Source organism: Myxocyprinus asiaticus, chromosome 34 (assembly GCF_019703515.2).
Source record: "Myxocyprinus asiaticus isolate MX2 ecotype Aquarium Trade chromosome 34, UBuf_Myxa_2, whole genome shotgun sequence".
In the NCBI taxonomy this organism is placed as follows: domain Eukaryota; kingdom Metazoa; phylum Chordata; class Actinopteri; order Cypriniformes; family Catostomidae; genus Myxocyprinus; species Myxocyprinus asiaticus.
This window is the reverse complement of record NC_059377.1, coordinates 8,037,887-8,061,579: the sequence shown is the minus strand read 5'-3', so window position 1 is coordinate 8,061,579 and position 23,693 is coordinate 8,037,887. Positions and strand designations below refer to the sequence as shown.

At 43.4% G+C, this 23,693-nt stretch overlaps 1 protein-coding gene across 1 annotated transcript in view; it reads left to right on the top strand.

The window, feature by feature from the left end:
• The window catches only part of rims2b (regulating synaptic membrane exocytosis 2b), a 217,071-nt gene that overhangs the window by 43,060 nt on the left and 150,318 nt on the right, over positions 1 to 23,693 (top strand). Inside the window, exon 6 of the mRNA XM_051670284.1 lies at positions 3,187 to 3,362. Coding sequence (XP_051526244.1) covers positions 3,187 to 3,362 — 176 coding nt within the window. The remainder of the gene's footprint in view (positions 1 to 3,186; positions 3,363 to 23,693) is intronic.

Genomic DNA, 23,693 nt, shown 5'->3' with positions numbered 1-23,693 from the left:
CTGGTTCATTCTGTTGTTTGTTTTTCTCTCTCCCTCGTGTTTCACTGGTGGAGTCGGTGAGCATAATCTGCGTTTCCATGGGAGGCGTTGATTACGGTAATGGGTTTCTCACACACTCCACCTGTCTTCCACTGATTGCATACCCTACTTTATCCCTTGTGTGTTCCCTGTATGTTTGCTGGTTTATTGTTAGCTATACTTTAACGTTGTTCCCCTGTTTAGAGTGAAGTTCCGTTCTGTTGGTTGCTTTGTCTCCAATGGTGTTTTCCCATTAGATCGCCATTGCCTGATCGCACTCGAGGAGGATTCCTTGGTTTCTGCCCGCGTGTCGGGAGACTAGTTCTGGGCTCTGCTTCGCGCCACACCACTCTTCAACGGATTGTTCCAGACCTCCACAGCACATACACTGACGAACACACTATCCTCGCCCAGTGGCTTCCATATTGAGCTCGACCGAGCTGGCGCTGTAGCGCTTTTGTGTCGACTGTTTTATTAAAGACTTGTGAGCTTTACCTCTGCGTTTGGGTCCTGTCTTTCCCTAGTGTGACACCATGTGCACTTGCAAACTGTAGTCTGGCTTTTTTATGGCGGTTTTGGAGCAGTGGCTTCTTTCTTGCTGAGCAGCCTTTAAGGTTATGTCGATATAGGACTCGTTTTACTGTGGATATAGATACTTGTTTACCTGTTTCCTCCAGCATCTTCACAAGGTCCTTTGCTGTTGTTCTGAGATTGATTTGCACTTTTCGCACCTTCCTGAGTGGTATGATGGCTGCATGGTCGCATTGTGTTTATACTTGCATACTATTGTTTGTACAGATGAACGTGGTACCTTCAGGCATTTGGAAATTGCTCCCAAGGATGAACCAGACTTGTGGGGGTCCACAATTTTTTTCTGAGGTCTTGGCTGATTTCTTTTGATTTTCCCATGATGTCAAGCAAAAAGACACTGAGTTTGAAGGTAGGCATTAAAATACATCCACAGGTACACCTCCAATTCAGTACACCTCCTATCAGAAGCTAATTGCCTAAAGGCTTGACATAATTTTCTGGAATTTTCCAGAAATGCATAGTTAACTTAGTGTATGTAAACTTCTGACCCACTGGAATTGTGATATAGTCAATTAAAAGTGAAATTGCCTGTAAACAATTGTTGAAAAAATTACTCGTGTCTTGCACAAAGTAGATGTCCTAAACGACTTGCAAAACTATAGTTTGCTAATATTAAATCTGTGGAGTGGTTAAAAAATTAGTTTTAACGACTTCAACCTAAGTGTATGTAAACTTCTGACTTCAACTATATACACACAGTATATATACTATACTATTGTAACATTGTTCAGTGGAAAGGAGGAGGTGAGAACCAGCTTGATAATATAAATAATATTTAATAATTAACTAAAACAAAAGCACAAACACACACAGGTGTCGGACAGCTGTCCGTAACTCTCTCTCTGTTGCACTGCCGTCTCAAATCGGCCCTTATCCCTCTCTGATTAGGGGCCTTGTGTGTAGAATCATGACCCGGCCCCGCCTTCCGCCCTGCCACAACTATACTATACTAATATATATATATATATATATAGCTCCAAGGTTTTCCTCTCCTGCCTTGACCTGTAAATACTTTAGAGCAGCTTTCTTTCTGTAGAAAAGCATTTTCCAAACCATAAAACTATTATGAATAATCTATAGTTTTGTCATAATCTAGATCATACACTACAGTATAGTGTAGTCAGTGCTGATGTAGTCATGTGTGATGTGTGTCATATGGTCACATTCAGAGAGATAAAACTAGAGACAATGGCAAATATAATGGTATATTTAACACTTGATTTGGGCTGCATATTGGGGGCTCTTGTTGATTTGCCTTTTTGGGGATAATTCAGAAGTGTATGTTTTGGAGACCAGGTTAAATAAAAGACCGAAATATTGTGTCAGTCACTGGTTTCTTTGTGTTTTTCTAAAGGCAGACATTTGTGTTAGCAAAAAAGCATTTCGTATGTAGCAAAATTTGCATTTAAATGCCCACAATACATTGGAAAGCAGTTCAGGCAATATTTCCCTATTACTGGGCTGTCACTAATGGGCCTCTTTGTTCTATTTTTAACTCATTTTATGCCTTTCCCTCATTCTTTTTCTCTGTCTCTTTTAAACTCTCTCTCTCTCTCTCTCTCTCTCTCTCTCTCTCGGTGACTCAGCAAAGGCAGGTAAGCGCTCTACTCTAGTCACCAGCTCTAATGGTACTCATTGATTTGCTCATTTAAATGAGATGAGTGAATATGAATGTGTGGTTTAAATATGTGTGTGCATGACTTTGGTTTCATTGTGTATGAGTGAGTGGCTTAAAGACCCTATGAAATGGCTTGTCAAGCAATTTTCTGTCCTGTGTTGATGTATTTACTATTGACTATCGTATTACATTAAATTTAATCTATATTCAGTTTGTTTCTATTTTTTATGTTTAATTTGTAATAGCAGTAGTACATGCTATGATACTATAGTTGAATGTTGTTTCCATGACTATTCACATTGATTGTCAGATGTTGGGGTTTACATCAAGGAGGTCTACAATACCTTGAGAGAGTTATCTGCTAACATTCCCATTCATATCAATGGTAGTTGCTCGGCTGATGCATGCAGTCCTGGAAGTATGTGACATGCATGCTGCCATTTTTCTCATGGGTGGAAACGGAAAACAAACAAACAAATAAATAAATGAATAAAGAAAGAAATAAGTCACTGGTAAAACATCTTCTATGATATAATGAAATACTTGTTATTAACAAGTTGCTTGCAAAAAATGTATTTAGTCACAATACACGGTCGTTAATATGAAATACACAGTCGTTAATATGAATAAGTTCATATTCGGCAGAATGGGTCGATTTCATGGTGCATGAACATTTGGAAGCAGCATGTCGATAATTTCGATACTTGCCGAAACTAACCAGCCACAACCTGACCTCTTGGTTTACACGGTATCCAAAGTCCTCTGACTGTCATTTGTTATTTTTGTAGAATCTGTATGATAAAAAAAAAAAAGAATATTTAGAATATAACCTCTGAAATCCCACATCCACACTAGACCTCCACGGGGTTAGACAACTAGGTTTTTACTGACTCTTTTTGTGCTTCTAATATTGTATTCCATTAAATGTCCTTAATCTTTATGTGTCATCTCCCATACAGGTAATGTGGGTATGCAACCTGTGCCGAAAACAACAAGAAATCCTCACCAAGTCGGGAGCGTGGTTCTACAGCGGTTCTGAGGGGTCCAGATCAGGGCCCCAAGCCAAAGCGAGGGGAGGCCCAGCCGGAGCAAGTCAGGACCCTCTCAGAAACGGTTCAGGGAACCCCACAGACAGGTTAGAATCAACCAATTTATACTGAAGTATCTTGTCTGGCCAGATAGATTCTAAAATGTTACCTGATATGTTTATTGTGAATAAGCTCCCTCCATTTTGAATGACCTCTTGATATGTTCAATTAATACAAAGTAAGTGTGGGACTCTTGATGTCAGAAAGATTTGTAAGTTTCAAGAGCCAACCTGGTCTCATAGAATCATGTTATTATACCTATACTGTAAATGTTTGCTAAATGATTTTTACGTGGCTCGTTGTACGTAGCGCAGCAGTTTCCTTCAACAACAGTGACTTTTATTCACTTTCACACAGTAGTGTAGTCTAGGGCATATGCAGATATGCATATATCTTTCTTAGGATTTTGCAAATGCCCACCTTAAATAAGTGATGATACGTATGGCCGCCAATACAACGAGTAGGATTTGACATGGAACTTTTTCAATCTAATAATGCGATGCTGCAGCATCGTTGAGTGAATTGTGTGGTTGTTTGTTTTTTTATTATTATTTTAAAAAGTGTACATAAATTCTCTTTAAACGTGCATGGAGCAGCGGGAGGTGGGAGCGCAACTGATGGCACAGGCAAGATAGACAGTCCGACTAAACTGATCCACTAATTTATTTCCCTGCTAAATGTATATATATATATATATATATATATATATATATATATTAATGGCCATCGTCTGGAGCGCATATATGTCAGGACTGGACTGGTGGTACATAAAGAACTGTATTCTGAGCATATGCAAAACTATAAAGTAGCTCTTACCACAGCTAAAACAGATTATTATGCCAGTTTAATTAGTTCTGGTGAAGGGAACACAAGAACGTCATTGTTACTGGTGTAACCTCCGTTCCCTGATGGAGGGAACGAGACGTTGGTGTCGATGTAGTGACACTAGGGGTCACTCTTGGGAGCCCGAGACACCTCTGGTCTTTGATAAAAAGGCCAATGAAAATTGGCGAGTGGTATTTGCATGCCACTCCCCCGAACATACGGGTATAAAAGGAGCTGGTATGCAACCACTCATTCAGGTTTTACGCTGAGGAGCCGATATAAGGTCCAGCCATTTCAGCGGGTAGTTCAGCGTTGTGGCAGGAGGGACCAACGTCTCGTTCCCTCCATCAGGGAACGGAGGTTACACCAGTAACCATGACGTTCCCTATCTGTCACTCACTCGACGTTGGTGTCGATGTAGTGACACTAGGGGTCCCTATACAAAACGCCACAAGGCTGAACTGTGTTACGTGAACTGGCGGTGTGTGGTGGGCAGACTTGCTGTGTGCCTCATAGCCAGCACACCAGGTCGACACGTAACCTCCCCCAACACAGTTATGAGTGTCGAATGGCCCTTTTTGGGGACAAATCGACTACCCAAAGATAGAGACAGGCTTAACCCAGTCGTGGCCTCTTTTCCCCTTCTCTTTTTCCACTCCCTAAAAAAGGGGATTATCTGACTGGGCTGCCAGGTCTAGTCGGGGGGTGTCCCTCCCAAGGGGAGGACACCGCGGAGACCACACCTCGCCCCAAGAGAGGGGGAGATATTTAAGTGGAAGAATACATCACATGGTCTTTCCAACCATGTGGAGAGCCTTCAAGGTAGATCCTGCCCAATGGGGGAGGAGTTACGACAACATAGAGACTGGGGCAGAGGGGCTCTGCCCAGGGAAGACGCAGTTTGCCAGCAGGGAAACGAATTAGCGGAAGATATAGATCGCATGGGGTTAGCCTTACAGGGAACCGCCACATGCGGAGCACCTACCCCAGAACCGGGCTCTTAGTTAGCGCGTGTACTGGGCCGGCAGCAAGTCTCTCCGAAAACGATGTGAGTGGCTTGCAGCGACTTAAGGTGCTGCTGACTCCAGAGGAGGAGACGGCGGGTGAGTTGTGACACACAACGAGAGTGCAACCCACCTTGGCGATTGACATATGCTACCGTTGTCGTGTTGTCTGTCTGAACTAACACATGCTTGCCCTGGATCAACGGCCGAAACCGCCGCAGGGTGAGCAGCATTGCCATTAACTCGAGGCAGTTGATGTGCCAATGCAGTCGCGCACCCGTCCAGAGGCCGGCGGCTGCGTGCCCATTGCAAACAGCGCCCCAGCCCGTTTGAGGCATCTGTCGTGACCACGATGCGCCTGGGGACCAGTTCTAGGGGAACACCTGCTCGTAGAAACGAGAGGTCGGTCCAAAGGCTGAAAAGATGGTGACAGACCGACGTAATGGCCACACGGTGTGTCCCGTGGTGCCATGCCCGTCTCGGGACTCGAGTCTGGAGCCAGTGCTGAAGCGGCCTCATATGCATCAACCCAAGCGGGGTGGCCACCACCGAAGATGCCATATGCCCCAGGAGCCTCTGAAAAAGTTTCAGTGGAACCGCTGTTTTCTGTTTGAATGCCTTCAAACAGGCCAGCACCGACTGGGTGCGCTCGTTCGAAAGGCGCACCGTCAAGGAGACTGAGTCCAACTCCAAACCAAGAAAAGAGATGCTCTGAAATGGGAGGAGCTTGCTCTTTTCCCAGTTGACCCGAAGCCCTAGTCGGCTGAGGTGTGAGAGCACCAGGTCCCTGTGTGCGCATAACACGTCTCGAGAGTGAGCTAAGATTAGCCAGTCGTTGAGAATGTGAATTCCCACCTCTCTTAATGGGGCAAGGGCAGCCTCTGCGATCTTCGTAAAGACGCGAGACAGGGACAGACCGAAAGGGAGGATTTTGTACTAATACGCCTGACCCTCGAACGCGAACCGCAGGAAGGGTCTGTGTCGAGGAAGGATTGAGCCGTGAAAGTACGCATCCTTCAGGTCTACCACCGCGAACCAATCTTGATGCCAGATGCTCGCTAGAATGCGTCTTTGCGTCAGCATCTTGAACAGGAGTCTGTGTAAAGCCCGGTTCAGTACTCACAGTTTCAAGATTGGCCGCAACCCACCGCCTTTTTTCGGTACTATGAAGTAGGGGCTGTAAAACCCTTTCTTCATCTCGGCTGGAGGGACAGGTTCTATTGTGTCCTTCCGTAGGAGGGTAGCGATCTCCGCGCAAGGTAGCAGCGTTTTCGTCTTTCACCAAGGTGAAGTGGACACCGCTGAACCTGGGTGGATGCCCGGCGAAGTGAATCGCGCAGCCGAGTCGGACGGTCTGGACCAGCCCTCGTGACGGATTGGAAGGCGCAAGCCATGCATCCAAGTTCCGCGCAAGGGGGACCAAAGGGACAACATCATCGGATGTACCGGCAGGTGGGGCCTCGCGGCGGGGCGGAACTCGAGGTGCCACACCACGTCGTGGCCGTGCTGAGTCTAAGGACATTGAAGCACTTACCTGGCTCCTTGTGACCACCCCCGGAACAGCCTGGGATGGGGGAGGAAGAGACCTGTCCTCGTGACCCATGGAGACTGTCACATCGGGGGCGGATTTGTGCCAGAGCTGCCAAATGGAGTGGTGGACGGTGGTCGTCATGCCAGCCGTACACACCAGATATGTGACCCAGGGAACAAGGAAACCACTCTTGCTGAGCTCTTGAGTACTGCAGCCACTTGGGCATGCAGCGCAATTAAATGCAAAAGGTAACAAAAAGATGAAGATCTGCTTACCAGCTCCAGAGCAGTGGGTTTCATTGTCACTGGGTCGCCCGTCTCAAGGGCGCTTTGAAGCCTTTCACGGGTTCTGGGCGGCCGTGAGATGGGTGGCGTCTGCTTCCTGCAGTGGGCTCCACGCCGGGGCCGGGCTGAAGGAGCGGGCTGTGGCGGAGCCGGTGCAGTCACCGCAGGTGAACGCCCTTGGCGATGAGTAGACGGGGTGCGGGATCTTGAGCCACGCCGGGGCAGGATATGCCGGCTAGCATCCATCTACTGCTCTACCATCGAGAACTGCTGGGCAAAGTCCTCGACAGTATTGCCGAATAGGCCTGCCTGGGAAATGGGGCAGCAAGGAATCATGTCTTGTCAGCCTCACCCATCTCGACCAGGTTGAGCCAAAGGTGGCGCTCCTGGACCACTAGTGTGGCCATCGTCCGCCCGAGAGACCGCGCCGTGACCTCCGTCGCTCGGAGAGCGAGGTCGGTCGCCGAGCGCAGTTCCTGCATCAATCCCGGGGCGGAACTACCCTCGTGCAGTTCCATTAGCGCCTTGGCGGACTTGCAGGAGAGCCATGGCGTGCAGGGCGGAGGCGGCTTGTCCAGCGGCACCGTAGGCCTTGGCCGTCAGAGACAACGTAAACCTACAGGCCTTGGACGGGGGCTTTGGGCACCCGCGCCAGGTGGCGGTGCTCTGCGGGCATAGGTGCACCGCGAGGGCCTTTATCCACCGGGGGATTGCCGAATAACCCTTGGCCGCCCCACCATCGAGGGTAGTGAGGGCGGGGAAGCTGAAAAAATCGGGACTGGGCAGTAAAAAGTGCCTCCCGCAACCTTGTCAGCTCTTCATGCACTTCCGGGAAGAAAGGAACGGGGGCAGGGCGTGGCTTTGAGCGGCACCGCGAGCCCAGGAACCAATCACCGAGCCGTGAGGGTTCAGGGAAGAGCGGTGAATCCACTCTAACTGACGCTCGCGGCTGCCCGGGAAAGCATGTCGTCATCTCCGTGTCAGCCTGTGACTGGGCGATTGACCCCGAAGGGAGGAACCCAGCTGAGGCTTCCGACTGGACGAGTAAAATCTGGTATTCAATTCCACTGCTTTGCTGATGACACCCAACTTTAACCTGTCCTCTAAACCTCCCTCTACTTTTCCTCCATCTATCCTCTCAGATTGTGTAGCTGAGATGAACGAGTGGTTTACATCACATTTTATTAAGTTAAATAGCTGTAAAACTGAAATTCTTCTTATTGGCTCAAAAACCAACTTGGCCAAGTCTAAATGTTGTTCAGTGAATATTTCTAATTTTCCAGTGTCTGTTGCTAAACAGGTTAAAAGTCTGGGTGTCATCTTTGATAGTACTTTATCATTCGAAATACATATAAACAGTGTCATTCGCTCTGCATATTTTCACATACGTAATATTAATAGACTTTGTCCGGCTCTTTCAGTAATGAGCACTGCGATTCTTGTTCATGCTTTAGTCACTTCCCTTCTTGATTATTGTAACGCTCTTTTTTTATGGTCTGCCATCAAGGCTTTTCTACAAACTCCAGTTAGCACAGAATTCAGCTGCACAAATTATTTGCAGAACTACTATAACTGAACACATTACTCCCATATTACAACACTTGCATTGGCTCCCGGTTAAATATCGCACTGACTTTAAAATCCTTCTCCTTAATTACAAGGCACTCAGTAATCTTGCCCCTTCATACTTATCTGACCTTCTTCAAATCCACACTCCTACTCGCACTTTAAGATCGTCTTCTGCACTCACTCTTGTTCTCCCCCGAGTTAGCACAACTTCTATGGGGTCTCGAGCCTTTAGACATGCAGCTCCTTATTTATGGAACTCGTTGTCACAGGATGTGCGAAACAGTGAAAGTCTTCTTGTTTTTAAATCTCGCCTTAAGACCCATCTTTTTAGGCAGGCTTTTATGTGATTGTTTTTATGCTTGTATTGAGTCTGTTCAGGCTGTAATGATGATTATTTGTTGTTTAATGTTGATTGTTCTATTATAAGATGTCCTTGAGTTCATGTAAGGCACATATAAATAAAATGTATGATAATAATAATAATAATAATAATAATATTAATACGTTTAGCAGGGAAATAAATTTACAGCACAAATAATATAATCTAATAATCATTAGATTAGTCGATTATCAAAATAATCGTTAGTAGCTGCCCTACTTGTGAGGTGATACATTTTAATGTTTGCATTACATAACAACTACATTTACAAGCTTGTTAAAGTGCGATTAAATTGCATGGTAGCTCAACTGATTATTGCACTTGTGATGCAAAGGAACGAGGTATGAGTTTTTCCTGTCACATTTGCTTTTTATGACACTATCAGTTAGGTTTAGGGTAAGGAGGTAAGTTTTGTTGATTTAAAACCCGATAAAGCATTAAATACCTCATCTGTTCGGAAGAACATTTAATTCGCTTTAAGTGCCACACAGTGGACATTTCACCACTGATATACCACAATACATTTAATGAGCCACGTACTATAATTTTCAAGAAATCAGGCTCTCTAGAGCATTTTGTCTCACTGGAAAAAGATTTTTGTTATGAATCTGAGATTCTGGATTTTTTTTTTTTTTTAACCTCTGCTTAATTGCTTGTAGTTTAACGGTATGTACTGTATATTGTGGAGATGAGTTTACTTGCATACATCAAGTGATTTGATTACTGATTTATTACTGTTCTATTGAGCAAGACTGTCCTCATTGCTGTTATGTGCCTCTTTCTTATTTTTAGGGAAGTTAGTTACACTCTGACTATTGTTTAAATGAATTAAGTCTTATCATAGTCAACCAATGGGAAGCTGCAAATGTATCTGGGTATTGGCAGGCTCCTTACAAAATGATTTCTTATTGCGATACACATGTCATTATTCAATATATCATGGTTGTATCGTGATATCATTATTGGATCATGATTGAGAGAGACCCAGCGTGTCTGTGAGAGAAAGAGTCAATCTGCAGGTTCACACTGTTTTCCCTAGGATCTTTCAGCAGTGGTGCTGTTGTGCACGTGTCCACGAGCCGTCGGTGGAAGAATAGATTAAAATGACCTTAGAATCATTATAGATAAGTTATTTATGTTCGCTATGTCATGTGTGTGTTTAGTTAATGGGAACTTTTGGCAATTGAAGGGCTCTGGAAGCCCAGAGAACTGTAGTAATAACTGTCAAATAATGAAATGCCTCAAAGCAGAAAATTACTTGCACTATTTGTATTAAACATAATTACAAATAGATAATATAAACCAATTTAACAGAACATACACATATAACAGCTATCAACACTACTGAATCACTATACTATACAGTACCACTAGCATTGAGTTCATTTGAGCATCATTTGTGAGGGCAAAATATTATTAATATTATTTATTTATTTATTTATGTTTTTTTTTTTTTTTTTGAGAAATTGAACATAACATTTTGTAAGCATGGGCCTTAGCACCCCATTAACACCCAGATGTGCAAAAATGATGTACAAACAAATGAGACCACTTTGGAGTCATTTGGACATTAATGGGGTACTAGTCTCAGCCCCAGATGCCCACGGACTGGACACAGTCCGTGCACTTAGCGTCTGATTCACATAGCACACAAAATTGAAAACAAAAAACAAAACGCTTTTTCAAACCACTCAGCGCAGATCTGATTGGCTTGTTTGATGGAACTTCCTCAAGTAGATGCACACAGGACTTGTTATCAGTCCGCCTGGAAATGTTGCGTTGATACAATGAGCACTTTTGAGGGCAAAAATAATCAACATTTTTGTCCAAGTTTGCCAGGTTAGTGACATCAGATCACTTAAAGATATTCAGAGATTCATTTGAGGCACGTAGCAGAAAGCAAAGCAAATATCCTTGAGCAGAGCTGCATATTCTGCTTTGTTTACTTAGTTGTGTCTGTGAAATACTCTGTGATGAGGTTTTCTGTGCTGCACTTAGACTCTCTACACATTTCCAGTGTGGAAATGTTTTTTTCAGTGTGTTTTCTGTGCAATTATATCTTTTCCATGAAGGTCTTTTATTTTGGAATGATATATCTCTGGTAACCATGCCCCTAAACAGCACATGATGACTAAACTATCTGTGATTGATCGCTTTACATGTCCGTTAGAGGGCTTTTCCTCTCTAACTGGGCAGTTCTTGGCCATAGATCCCGGTGGTATTACCTACAGACCTCAGCTGTACAGTACAACATTGTAATATTTGTTTTAATCACACACCCAACCTGAGTAATTATTAGGAAATGTGCAAGCATTACGGCAGTGCAACTATGTTAATACGTAGCCGAACAGGATTATCTAGTTGCCATTTAAATTGGCTTGTTGGGCAGTCAACAGGGCTGAGAAACTAAATTAGAATGTTTCACTTTAATGCGTACAAAATTCTAATTGAATTTGAATTTTAAAGACAATACCTATTTCAGGTAGGGGAAAAAAGCAACAGGACATCTGACATGTAATTTGACTTTGTCTCCTACGTCCACAAGAGTGCGCAATGAATCAATATAAACCAAGCAGCACCGTGTTATAGCCAACACCGCCTCAAGGAGAAATCATACAGATCATACAGAATCGTACTTAACCGTATGAAATTGTATGAGCTGGGTCGTGCAAATTCGAATGACTTCTCAGGAGATCGGGTTGGTTATAGCTATTGTTAATGTCATGGTTACTGGTGTAACCTCCGTTCCCTGATGGAGGGAACGAGATGTTGTTGTCGATGTAGTGACACTAGGGGTCACTCTTGGGAGCCCGAGACACCTCTGGTCTTTGATAAAAGGCCAATAAAAATTGGCGAGTGGTATTTGCATGCCACTCCCCCGAACATACGGGTATAAAAGGAGCTGGTATGCAACCACTCATTCAGGTTTTACACTGAGGAGCCGATATAAGGTCCGGCCATTTCAGCGGGTAGTTCAGCGTTGTGGCAGGAGGGACCAATGTCTCGTTCCCTCCATCAGGGAACGGAGGTTACACCAGTAACCATGACGTTCCCTATCTGTCACTCACTCGACGTTGGTGTCGATGTAGTGACACTAGGGGTCCCTATACAAAACGCCACAAGGCTGAACTGTGTTACGTGAACTGGCGGTGTGTGGTGGGCAGACTTGCTGTGTGCTTCATAGCCAGCACACCAGGTCGACACGTAACCTCCCCCAACACAGTTATGAGTGTCAAACGGCCCTTTTTGGGGACAAGTCGACTACCCAGAGATAGAGACAGGCTTAACGCAGTCGTGGCCTCTTTCTCCTTCTCTTTTTCCACTCCCTAAAAAAGAAGGGGGATTATCTGACTGGGCCGCCAGGTCTAGTCGGGGGGTGTCCCTCCCAAGGGGAGGACACCGCGGAGACCACACCTCGCGGAGACCACACCTCGCCCCAAGAGAGGGGGGATATTTAAGTGGAAGAATACATCACATGGTCTTTCCAACCATGTGGAGAGCCTTCAAGGTAGATCCTGCCCAATGGGGGAGGAGTTACTACAACATGGAGACTGAGGGGCTCTGCCCAAGGAAGACGCAATTTGCCAGTAGGGAAACGAACTAACGGAAGATATAGATCGCATGGGGTTAGCCTTACAGGGAACCGCCACATGCGGAGCACCTACCCCAGAACCGGGCTCTTAGTTAGCGCATGTACTGGGCCAGCAGCGAGTCTCTCTGAAAACTCGACTGCCACAGGGCTCGGAGGAAGTCAACCAGGGAACAACTTTTGTGAACACTACTGGGAATTAACAGCGCATGTCTTCAGCTCAAAAGGAGGTGGAAGGCGCTATGTGCAAGCGAGACCTCTTAGGAACCTGATGATCAGATCATGCTTCCCTAAGGAATTACCGTCGACTGCGTCATGGTGTGCTGCTATGGCAGCAACGTACACCTTCAAGGTGGAAGGGGACAGCCTCCCTTCCAACCTCTCTTGCAGGAAGGAAAGCACTGATCTGACTGCGCACCTCTGGGGGTCTTCCTGATGGGAAGAACACCACTTAGCGAACAGACGCCACTTAAAGGCATACAGGCGCCTCATAGAGGGAGCCCTAGCCTGAGTGAACGTGTCTACCACCGCAGGTGGGAGACAGCTTAGGTCTTCCGCATCCCGTCCAGGGGCCAGACATGGAGATTCCAGAGGTCTGGGCGCGGGTGCCGGATGGTGCCCCTTCCCTGAGAAAGAAGGGCCTTCCTCAGGGGACTTGCAGGAGAGCCATGGCGTGCAGGGCGGAGGCGGCTTGTCCAGCAGCGCCGTAGGCTTTGACCGTCAGAGACGACGTAAACCTACAGGCCTTGGACGGGGGCTTTGGGCACCCGCGCCAGGTGGCGGCGCTCTGCGGGCATAGGTGCACCGCGAGCGCCTTTATCCACTGGGGGATTGCCGAATAACCCTTGGCCGCCCCACCATCGAGGGTAGTGAGAGCGGGGAAACTGAAAAGATCGGGACCGGGCAGTAAAAGGTGCCTCCCGCGACCTTGTCAGCTCTTCATGCACTTCCGGGAAGAAAGGAACGGGGCGGGGCGTGGCTTTGAGCGGCGCCGCGAGCCCAGGAACCAATCACAGAGCCGCGAGGGTTCAGGGAAGAACGGTGAAATCCACTCTAACCGACGCTCGCGGCTGTCCGGGAAAGCATGTCGTCATCTCCGCGTCAGCCTGTGACTGGGCGATCGACCCCGAAGGGAGGAGCCCAGCTGAGGCTTCCGACTGGACGAGCCCGCTCTCCGATGCTGCGCTCGAGAGCTCATCACTTTCGCGGGCTCCGAATAAGAGGTCGAACTCGCCGTGAGACGAGCCGGCGGACTCACCCGGAAGCCCGATCGGGGCAGACGAGCGTGCTGGGGAATGGTAGGTCCGCGGGGGGATACCCGGCGGAGGCGGTCCCATTGGGGCCCCCAAATCGCCCCCAGTGCTAGCCGCGCTGGCCTCAAACCCGTGGGTAAAAGGACCGAGGCGGGAGCCTCTGGGGTGGCTCGCTTTCTAACGAAGGCGAGCCGCGACCTCAACGTTGCCATGGACATATTCTCACAATGAGAACGTGACCATCCACGAATGCTGTCTCCGCGTGAGCAGTGCCCAGACACGAAAGACAGTGATCGTGACCATTAGAAGGCGAGAGATAACGAGCACAACCAGGAATAACACACAATCGGAAAAGCATCTTTAAAAAGACGCGTCTTTAAAAAGACGTTCCGTGTGTGCGCTCTTTTAGAGAAATATATACTCTTTTAGAGGGGAAAAATGCTCTTTCAGAAAATATACTCTCTAGTTTTTCTGCCGAAGCGCCAAGGGGCATTCTCTGCAGTGCACCAGTGCAGAGGAGGGAGAAGCCGCTGAAATGCGCCGTCAGATCCAGCAGGTGAATGAACAGTAGTATTTAACTCAGCGAGCATGACCGTTCGGCTCCGAAGAGAAAATCTGAATGAGTGGTTGCATACCAGCTCCTTTTATACCCATATGTTCGGGGGAGTGGCATGCAAATACCACTCGCCAATTTTCATTGGCCTTTTATCAAAGACCAGAGGTGTCTCGGGCTCCCAAGAGTGACCCCTAGTGTCACTACATCGACACCAACGTCGAGTGAGTGACAGATAGGGAACTGCAAATAACATATCTCAAAAAAGTGTGTAAAAGGTTTAGCCAGTTCATATTGTCACATCTTAAGTAAAACAGAAAAACGAGAAAAGAAACATGAAAAATGAAGTGTAAAAATGTGTAAATATTTGTGTTGCACAGTAGCCTATACCGGTGCCATAGTACTATCACAGACACAAGTTTTATAATCCCGGTGGTACCGCAGTGTTTTTCATTAAAAACAGTTTTATGTACGTACCTAATGCTTATGCAGCGAGATGCTCATAAGAGAGCAAGACACAACAGCCAAAAGATCTCCACCCAAGGGGCCACTCACTCTGAACACATTGCATTGCATCTCGCTGTTTTTTTTTTTATAGCTCCTTTCTGTGCAGGAGCACTGCATTTTATTAGAAGCTGTGCCAATTTACAAGGAAATTCAACCTTTAAACGAGTGTCAAGACACCCGCGTTCTGTTTTATTCATTGTGCTGCGTCTGTTTTAGCCCAAGAATGCGATCATTCTGAACGTCCAGTAAGTCATCATCAGTGCTGCTTGGTAAACATCCAAAATTCGAATGCACATTTTAGCATTCGAATGCGCATTTTTATCTTAAATTCTACGAATATTCAAATTTTGAATTTTAACCATCACTTTGCCATGGACATTCAGAAAATTTAATTTTGTTGAACTCAATTCTGGTACTTATGATATGTTTCTACTGTCTTTGCAAAAGAAATTCTCTAAATAAAATGCTTTCTGCTAGGAGAGGTAGGTACGTCTACCTTTTCGAGTATCCTGCTTCTCCGTTGTGCTCATGCACTCACAAACAGCCTTTGTTGGACTGCTATACGGTGATGTCACTGTGAGTACATGCATGTATTTGTGTGTGTATGTGGTGGGGTCCCTTTCGTTTCTTACCAGTCCCATTCAATTGTGCACAGTGTAGAAAGTGTGCGGCTAACTGGGGCTAGCAAGGGTTATGCTGCATCAAGAATATGAATGAACCATGTGAAATTTTAGCAGCAGCACTCATAAATGCATCTCTGACTGCATTGTGTTTATTTAGATGACCTGCTTCTTCATTATTGAACTGTTGGACATGATATGAATACATAAGTAAATGCATATGCCATTTCTTTGAACCAGCAGTCTGTATTTCACATGATTAGATCTTTCACTACTACACTATGGCCACCAATACCATTAGCTCTTAGCATGTGCGGTTGCGAGTGTGTCTGTTTGTGTATATTTGTGTGTGTATGTGGTTGTCTCTCTAGAAACACACTCTGTTCCAAATTTTCCTTTGGAATCCATAAAAAAGTATTTGGTCTGTCTCGTAAAGTGGACTGGCGACCCTGTCAGACTCTCTTCAGCAGATCGTTAAGGGTCTTTAAGTGGTCCAGATACTAATGAGTGAAGTGCACTGACTGCACAGGCTACATCAATGTCACACACACACACACACACACACACACACACATTCAGCTCATGTAGATGTTGCTAATGATTAAAGATGTGTGTTTTGGTCATTTTGACTGCTCGAGTAATGAACAGATAAATCAACTGAGTACTTACAGTATGTTGGGATGAGTGGCAATGGAGCAAGTTCTGTCTGCACTATTTTTAAATTGTTGTATATGTAAATGCATCAGACGGACATCTTTGGGAGTTGAATCACATCTTGCTGAAACATCATGAGCAAAGACAGCGTGTGAAGTTAAAAATAGTTTATCTTTTAAAAACATGTCTTGAGAGCCCTGTGTTCCATTCAGTCGCTCTCCGTCTAGCTATTTTCGAACAAGAACACGCTCTTTTTGTATGACACCTAATTCCTTACAAATATCTAGAGTTCATGCCAAATTATTTTCACATGCAAATTAGCTTGTTTGCCAGAAGTTTGCAGCTCTTTGCCGGTAGTGATGAACCTGCAGCAAACCTTTGGCAACAATGGACAATTTCCCGCAAGTTTGCTGCAAAGCTCATTTGCATGTGAAAATAATTAGTGGCAAATTTGCGGCGTCTTTAAACTGAGTGTTGAGAGTCACCATGTACCAGACAATCGAGTAACCGCCCAGTATTCAGATACTTGGCAGGTCAGTGTTTCTCTAATGTTAAAGAGGTTGCATTATGGTAAATTTTTCCACTATTTTCCACATTCTAAATGAAAACAATTTAAAATAGGGATACACCAATGGAATTTCTGGGCTGATACCAATACCAGATAATTCACAGCTCATTATGGCTCATACCTAGGGTGACCATATTCTGGTTTTCCAAAAAGAGGACACCTTTTTGGAGGGGGTGGAATAATAGGGTTCAAAACAGTTTTACTATGAATGCAAACTTTAATACAGTGAAAAAGACACTCTATTAGCATAACATAAATATATATAAATAAATAAAAATGTCCAACATTCTTTTGAATGTCCATGTACTAAAATAAAATATTTGATGCCATAAGTATACCTTCATTTACTATTATTTTGAATGGCCATGGAAAATGAAGCAATGCGATAACAATTTTACCTGGTCGCAAAAAGTAAGTAGTTAATTTACCTGATGAACTTTCACCTTTTGCTGACCCTTTATGCTTCGCAGAGCTAATGTGTGCTTCTAAATCACTTGCACCTTTATTAGCAACAGACACATAAGTGCCAGCTTTACATGTCAAACATTCTGCTTCCCACGGATCTCGACCTGGACGAAAGCATGGGAATCTAATGTAAATTTGCACTTTCGTTTGGGCATTGTTTCCACTCAGCTGTCATTTGCTGCTACTGTCAAGCAGCTGTTTGATGCTGAAGACAACAGCGCTTTGTGTGTTCTTGGAGAGATTGACAGGCAGGAATTTGGCCAATAGTCGCTGCAAGCCTCTTATAATCGACCAATTGGTGTGCGAGAAGGTGGGACTTACAAAGAGGGGTTAAAGCAATGCAAATATGTGTGCACACACAATGAAGTATTAGACCAGATGCACATCATAATGCAACTAAAGCCGAATCCCGGACATTTTCGCAAATTTAGAAATCCCGGCCGGACGCTTTTGGAGGACATGTCCGGGAAAAAGAGGACGTGTGGTCACCCTACTCATACTGATATCCTATATTTTTTTTTATTTTTAACCCTTTAAACTAGAGCTGCTAGCTAATTAATTAAAAACTACTCACTTAAAACAAAAAAGTTGTTTTAAAGCTCGGAATCTGGACTTCACAATCTGACCAACTCTTTACTGCTGCTATTTACTGGCAACTAGTAGCAAAACTAACTGACAACACCTACTGTGTAGTACTCAGACTGTGTACTAACCCCTATTGTATACTACTCAGACTGTGTATTAATCCCAACTGTGTACTACTCAAGTTCTGCCCAAAACAGCACCATAAACAACCACAAAATTAAAAATGAAATGTCTTGGAGTTGAAAAAAACAAAAAAAAAACAGAGCACTACAGTGACCATTTTTTTAGTGGTCTTGCATCTAGAAGTATTTTTCCTATATATTCCAGGTATATTTTCTTCATAGATATTAAAATAAAATTAGAATCGAATACCGCTGTACATTGTAAACAATGTAAAACTATTGACTTTTATTCAAAGTTATTTATTATAAGTAAAAACAGTACTGTAACGGGGTAAAGGATGGGCAAGGAGGAGGTGGTAACCAGCTGAACAGTCAACATAAAGTTTAATGATATAAATGAACTTAACTTAAAACAACATAAAACATAAAGACACACAGACACACACAACGCGGCCACGTGCATCTCTCTCTCTCTCGAACTGGCACCTCCGGCTCGTCTTTATCCCCCTCCCGGCTGATTAGCCTGATTCAGGGCTGGCCGTGTGTTCTCCTCGTCACAAATGTATTCTAATTTTATATATATATATATATACAGTATATTTATACTGTATATCTGCCAATTGATTCAAATTTTTAATCGAATTAATTACATATGTTGATTAATCACATATATAAAATATTTGCAGAATAAATCCCTTAAATAATAATTCAATATATAATGATTAAATAATTATAGTTTTATTTAAATAATTATAAATATAATATACAGTATTTTATAAATATACTTATTCAGATAATTAAAATGCATTATTTTAAAGGGCACATGAATTTACACATGCGTCAGATGGACGCTTATGGAGTTTGTCACTTTGCTTGTGTCGCATCATAAACACAGTGTTTTTAGGTCACTGTATAGAATTAAACAGTTTGAAACTTACAAAAACACGTCTCGAGATCACTGGATTCTGAATTATGCTCTGTCCAGCTGTGTTTGAATGCAAGAAAGCATCCTCATGTTGTGCTAGTGTCAAGCAGGCCTGAATGCGGTTTGTTGTCTGTACAGCTGCGCGTTACCTATACAGCTGGAGTTTAGTTTACTGCCTCCTGCTGAAAATAGGTGGTACTTCAAGCTTAAATTGCTCGGATGGAATATTCCTTATAACATTTCGGGGACATGTTTAATTGCGTTAATTTATTTACACAATGCATGCACAATCCTTAATGGGATTGGACAGTCACTGCTGAGCTCTTTACCAGTTTCCATGGTAACAGGGACTTCTCTAATTGGTGCATCTCTCTTCAGAATTATGGGTAGTGTATAGTTCTTTATCAGGAACTCTTCTATTAAACATTTTTTTTTTTAAATCACACTGAATTATGCTTCTCCAGAAGCATATATCTTCGCTTAAAAACTTCAGAGCTTATGGAAGGTCTGTCTTGAAATATTTACACATTTATATCTCTTAAAATCATCTTTTTGATTGAGAAAATAAATGGGATTTTTACATTCGGACCCTGACTATTGCACTATTTTATATTTTCATCATTGATGATTGCTGTCATATTCTGGTGCACTCATACCCATCCCTAGCCATGATGTCATAGTGATGATGATGATGGTCATGCCACTCGTAATTATCATTATAATGACGACAATTAAAAATCCAAGAAACTTTGGGTCAAATGTTGTAAGACTTTAGCCATGCTGAAAAACCTTAGAAAAGAAAAGCTACATTTACATCATAAAGAAGATTCGATTTTCCAAGTGCAGAGACACCCTTTGGTTTCTAGATCTTTTTCAAATTGACTCATTTTGAACTGTGTCAATACGGTAAAATATATAAATAAAATATGATTTGTTTGAAAAGATGTTACATATATCAGCCCTGTACTCTAGTCAAGAGCATCTTCTGAAATAGATTTTAAGACACCAGTGCAGCATTTTTTGGCATAATTGGTCATTCAGAACGCACCTTTGATGCCTAAAAATGCTATTTAGGTAGGCAGCTCACTAGGTTTTGAGACACAGTTCCTCTCTTTCGACTTCCCCCGTTAGAAAGTGCTGTAACAGTACGCGGTGTCCACATCCCAGTTTACGCATCTCTCCCGGAGACTCGTGCAATAAACCAACCAGTGACTGCATGTCAGGAACGAGCAGAGAGAGAGAGAGAGAGAGAGAGAGAGAGAGAGAGAGAGAGAGAGAGACAGAGAGAGAGAGAGAGAGAGAGAGAGAGAGAGAGAGAGAGTCTGTGCTGCTCCAGTTTGTCTGATTCTCCGAGGCGAGACGGTGGCGCATGGAAGCAGCTCCAGATATTCCAGCTGGTAAAAATGCAGTGCTGTTTCTCTCTCTCTCTGGCACGCCGTCAGACAGATTCCATCCCCCGCTCGCCGCAGCAGCAGCACTTCAGGGCCAGAGCATGAGGCTCACATGCATCAGATCTCCGGGAAAATATGGGACTTGATCGACACGGCAGCGCTTTGGATGTAGCCATGGTGTGGCTGTGGGTGTGCTGCTGTCGTTTCCTCAAGTGAAAGACTACAGGGTTGATTAGGGAGGAGGGGGCAGGCGAAAATGCAATTTGGGACATTGCGACAGTTCTGTAGCTCTTTTCTATCGCATTTTAACGGAGCTTTCAAGCCACCCCAGAATATTGCGAAGCCGGAGCTGTTGGGACTGAACGGCAGGTGAGACAATCGATACTCGCTCGCCGTTTATCATAGAGGAGCTGTCTTAGGATATAAAAGAATAGAGAAAGAGATTACAGGGACGTCTTATGCTATAGATGTTAGAGAGGAAAATGCAGAAAATGTGAACTCGCCTTGTTGTTTATAGGTTAAGACAGAGCATTGTGTGTTAGAATGTTAAATGTGCCTCTGAAGGTGTCAAACGACTTAATACATTGTGCTTTTTGTATAAGGGCAGTTGACATTAAATACTTTTGAGGAGTTGACATGTTCTGTGGTGTAACATGCTATACTCCATCTAAAACGGTTTTAAACAGCATTATGCTCATTCTTTTGTAACTATAATGCATTGAGGGTTTATTAATGCATATTAATTGAAAGACTACATGAAATACTTTTAAATGTTCATTTGTCACACCGCAGGACCATGTTTAATGAAAGAGCATGAGCAAAAAGTGATTACAAATTGTGAAAAACTTCAAATAAATGGTGACAAGTTACAAGACTTACTGATAATGTAAGTAAATTAAAATGTAATTAAAAATAAGTGTAAGTGGGGGCCTGGGTAGCTCAGTGGTAAAGACACTGGCTACCAACCCTGGAGTTCGCTAGTTCAAATCCCAGGGCGTGCTGAGTGACTCCAGTCAGGTCTTCTAAGCAACCAAATTGGCCCAGTTTCTAGGGAGGGTAGAGTCACATGGGCTAACCTCCTCGTGATCGCTATAATGTGGTTCGTTCTTGGTGGGGCGCGTGGTGAGTTGAGCGTGGTTGCCGCGGTGGATGGCGTGAAGCCTCCACACGCACTATGTCTCTGTGGCAACACACTCAACAAGCCACGTGATAAGATGCGTGGGTTGATGATCTCAGACACAGAGGCAACTGGGATTCATCCTCCGCCATCCGGACTGAGGCAAATCACTACACGACCACGAGTACTTTAAAAAAAAAAAAAAACTAAAAAAGCACATTGGGAATTGGGCATTCCAAACTGGGAGAAAAAGGGGGGGGGGAATAAATAAATAAATAACAAATAAAAAAATAAGTGTAAGTAGTTCATGAGAATTAGAACACTCTAAAAAAGGTAAGTTTGTTGCCTATTTCTAACCTGTTCTGACCATTAAAAATTACTTTTGTTTGTGTAACCTAATGTAATCATGTTGATTCAGTCATATTAAATATTTTTGTCTTAATTTGAGTTAATTTACAGTAGATGTTAGCACAGGACATTTTTAGGTTGAAACATTTTTTTTTTTATTACAGTGTACTTATAAAGACAAAGTTACATGAACACTGTAATATAAAGTATAAGTGGGGATATTATTGCTACTGCACTTTCCTAGTGTGATTTTCATATAAATATCACTGCTTTTAAGGTGCACTCAGTATATTTTTTTTATTTTTTTTTTTTAAGTATGTTGAAGTGTCTTACATTGGCTTACACTGACACCTAGTGGCCTGGATGCTGCATCATTCAGACACAGTAGTTTTCAGTTCCCAAAGCCATTGTAGAAATTCACTATGCACAGGAAACCAGGACTAATTTAATCCATGATGAAAGTGTCCAATAATATGGCAGTTACTAAGATTAAGTGAGTATTATTCAGCTGGTCATGTGATGCTAACATGGCTGCCCCCATGAAGCACCCCTGCACCATTTAGAACAAAAAAGCTTTTATATGGTTTCTGATATGACTGAACTCTTCATCTCAAGTAAGTGATCATGATTTTATACGTGTTTCAAAATTACTATTCATTTCTTTAGAAGTAAAATGTTTTAAATGAGGACTGAGTGAACCTTTAACATGCAAATCTCAGCTTCACATGTGCACTGACAAAATGTTAACCTAAAATGTGCTTCATGTGGTTATATCTAAATTAACTGGTTTGACAAAAATATTATTTAGCACCACGGAATCACATTAGGTTCAACCAACAAAATTAATTTTAAGGGTAAAATCAAGTAGAAGTTCCTAAGGTTACCACTTTTTACAGTGTGGCTTCTTTTACATTACTTGGATTTAGGACAATGGGGCAACGTCAAGTTTTATGGTTGACCCCCATATATGTAATATGTAATCTTTTTTTTAAGGTGCGATTGGGGTCTAAATGCCTCCTTCCGGACAGATAGAGTTTATTTTCTGCTCATAAATTTCTCTCGCCAATGCATTCTTGCTGCTTCTTTGATGGTTCTTTTATGACGCTAATTTAGACTATGAGGAGCCTTGAGCTATTTATAATTCCAGCACAATAACTTGCTTTGGGAAAATGTGTCCTAGTGAGTCATTCAGTGTAGTCATGATTTATGAAGCAATGTTACAGCATACCTGAAACAGTACAGATGGATTATATCATAATATAAACAGTATCATATATATTCTCATTCACAACCTACAGACTAGGATCAGGGTTTCTCCGGGGCTTTCAAACCATGAAGCAGTTTCATGAGAGCATAATTTTTCACAGGCCCATCTTGATCAAATACAACACAAATACAATAAAATACAAATATAATTAGCACAAACTTGATCAATTACATGGTGGCAACAGTTTTACAGTATACAACTGCTATACAAAATACACACTTATGATGAGGAGGAGGGCGTGGCCAGGCCATGATGGAGCACGGCCGGCGCTGAATCATCTGATCAGTGGGAGAGTGAGATAAGGGGTGGCCGGGTTTGAGAGAGAGATGCACGTGGCCGCTTTGCATGTGTGTCTGTGATGGTTTATGGTTGTTTTAAGTTCATTTATATCATTAAAGTTTATGTTGACTGTTCAGCCGGTTCCCGTCTCCTCCTTGCCCATCCTTTATCTGTTACAGTCGTGCGTCTCTCTCTCCAACCGGCATCTCTGGCTGCCCCATATCTTGCTCTCCCACTGATCAGCTGATTCAGCACCGGCCGTGCTCAATCACGGCCCGGCCATGCCCTCCTCTTCATCACAACACTGTATTAATTTAAAAAATAAATTAAATAAAAGTGCACTTTGCAAGTTATCATATTTTCATGAAACAAAAATTATTTCTTCTTTGGAATAACATGCACTGAATAATTGTTTGCAATAATACAATGTGTATTAGAAAAGTAAATAGGGACAGTTTTGCTTTGTGTTTACTCTGACTAATCTTTAACTGAGTGTGTTAAACTGTGAATTTGGTGACAGTAGGTCGAAAGTTCTGCTGCTTA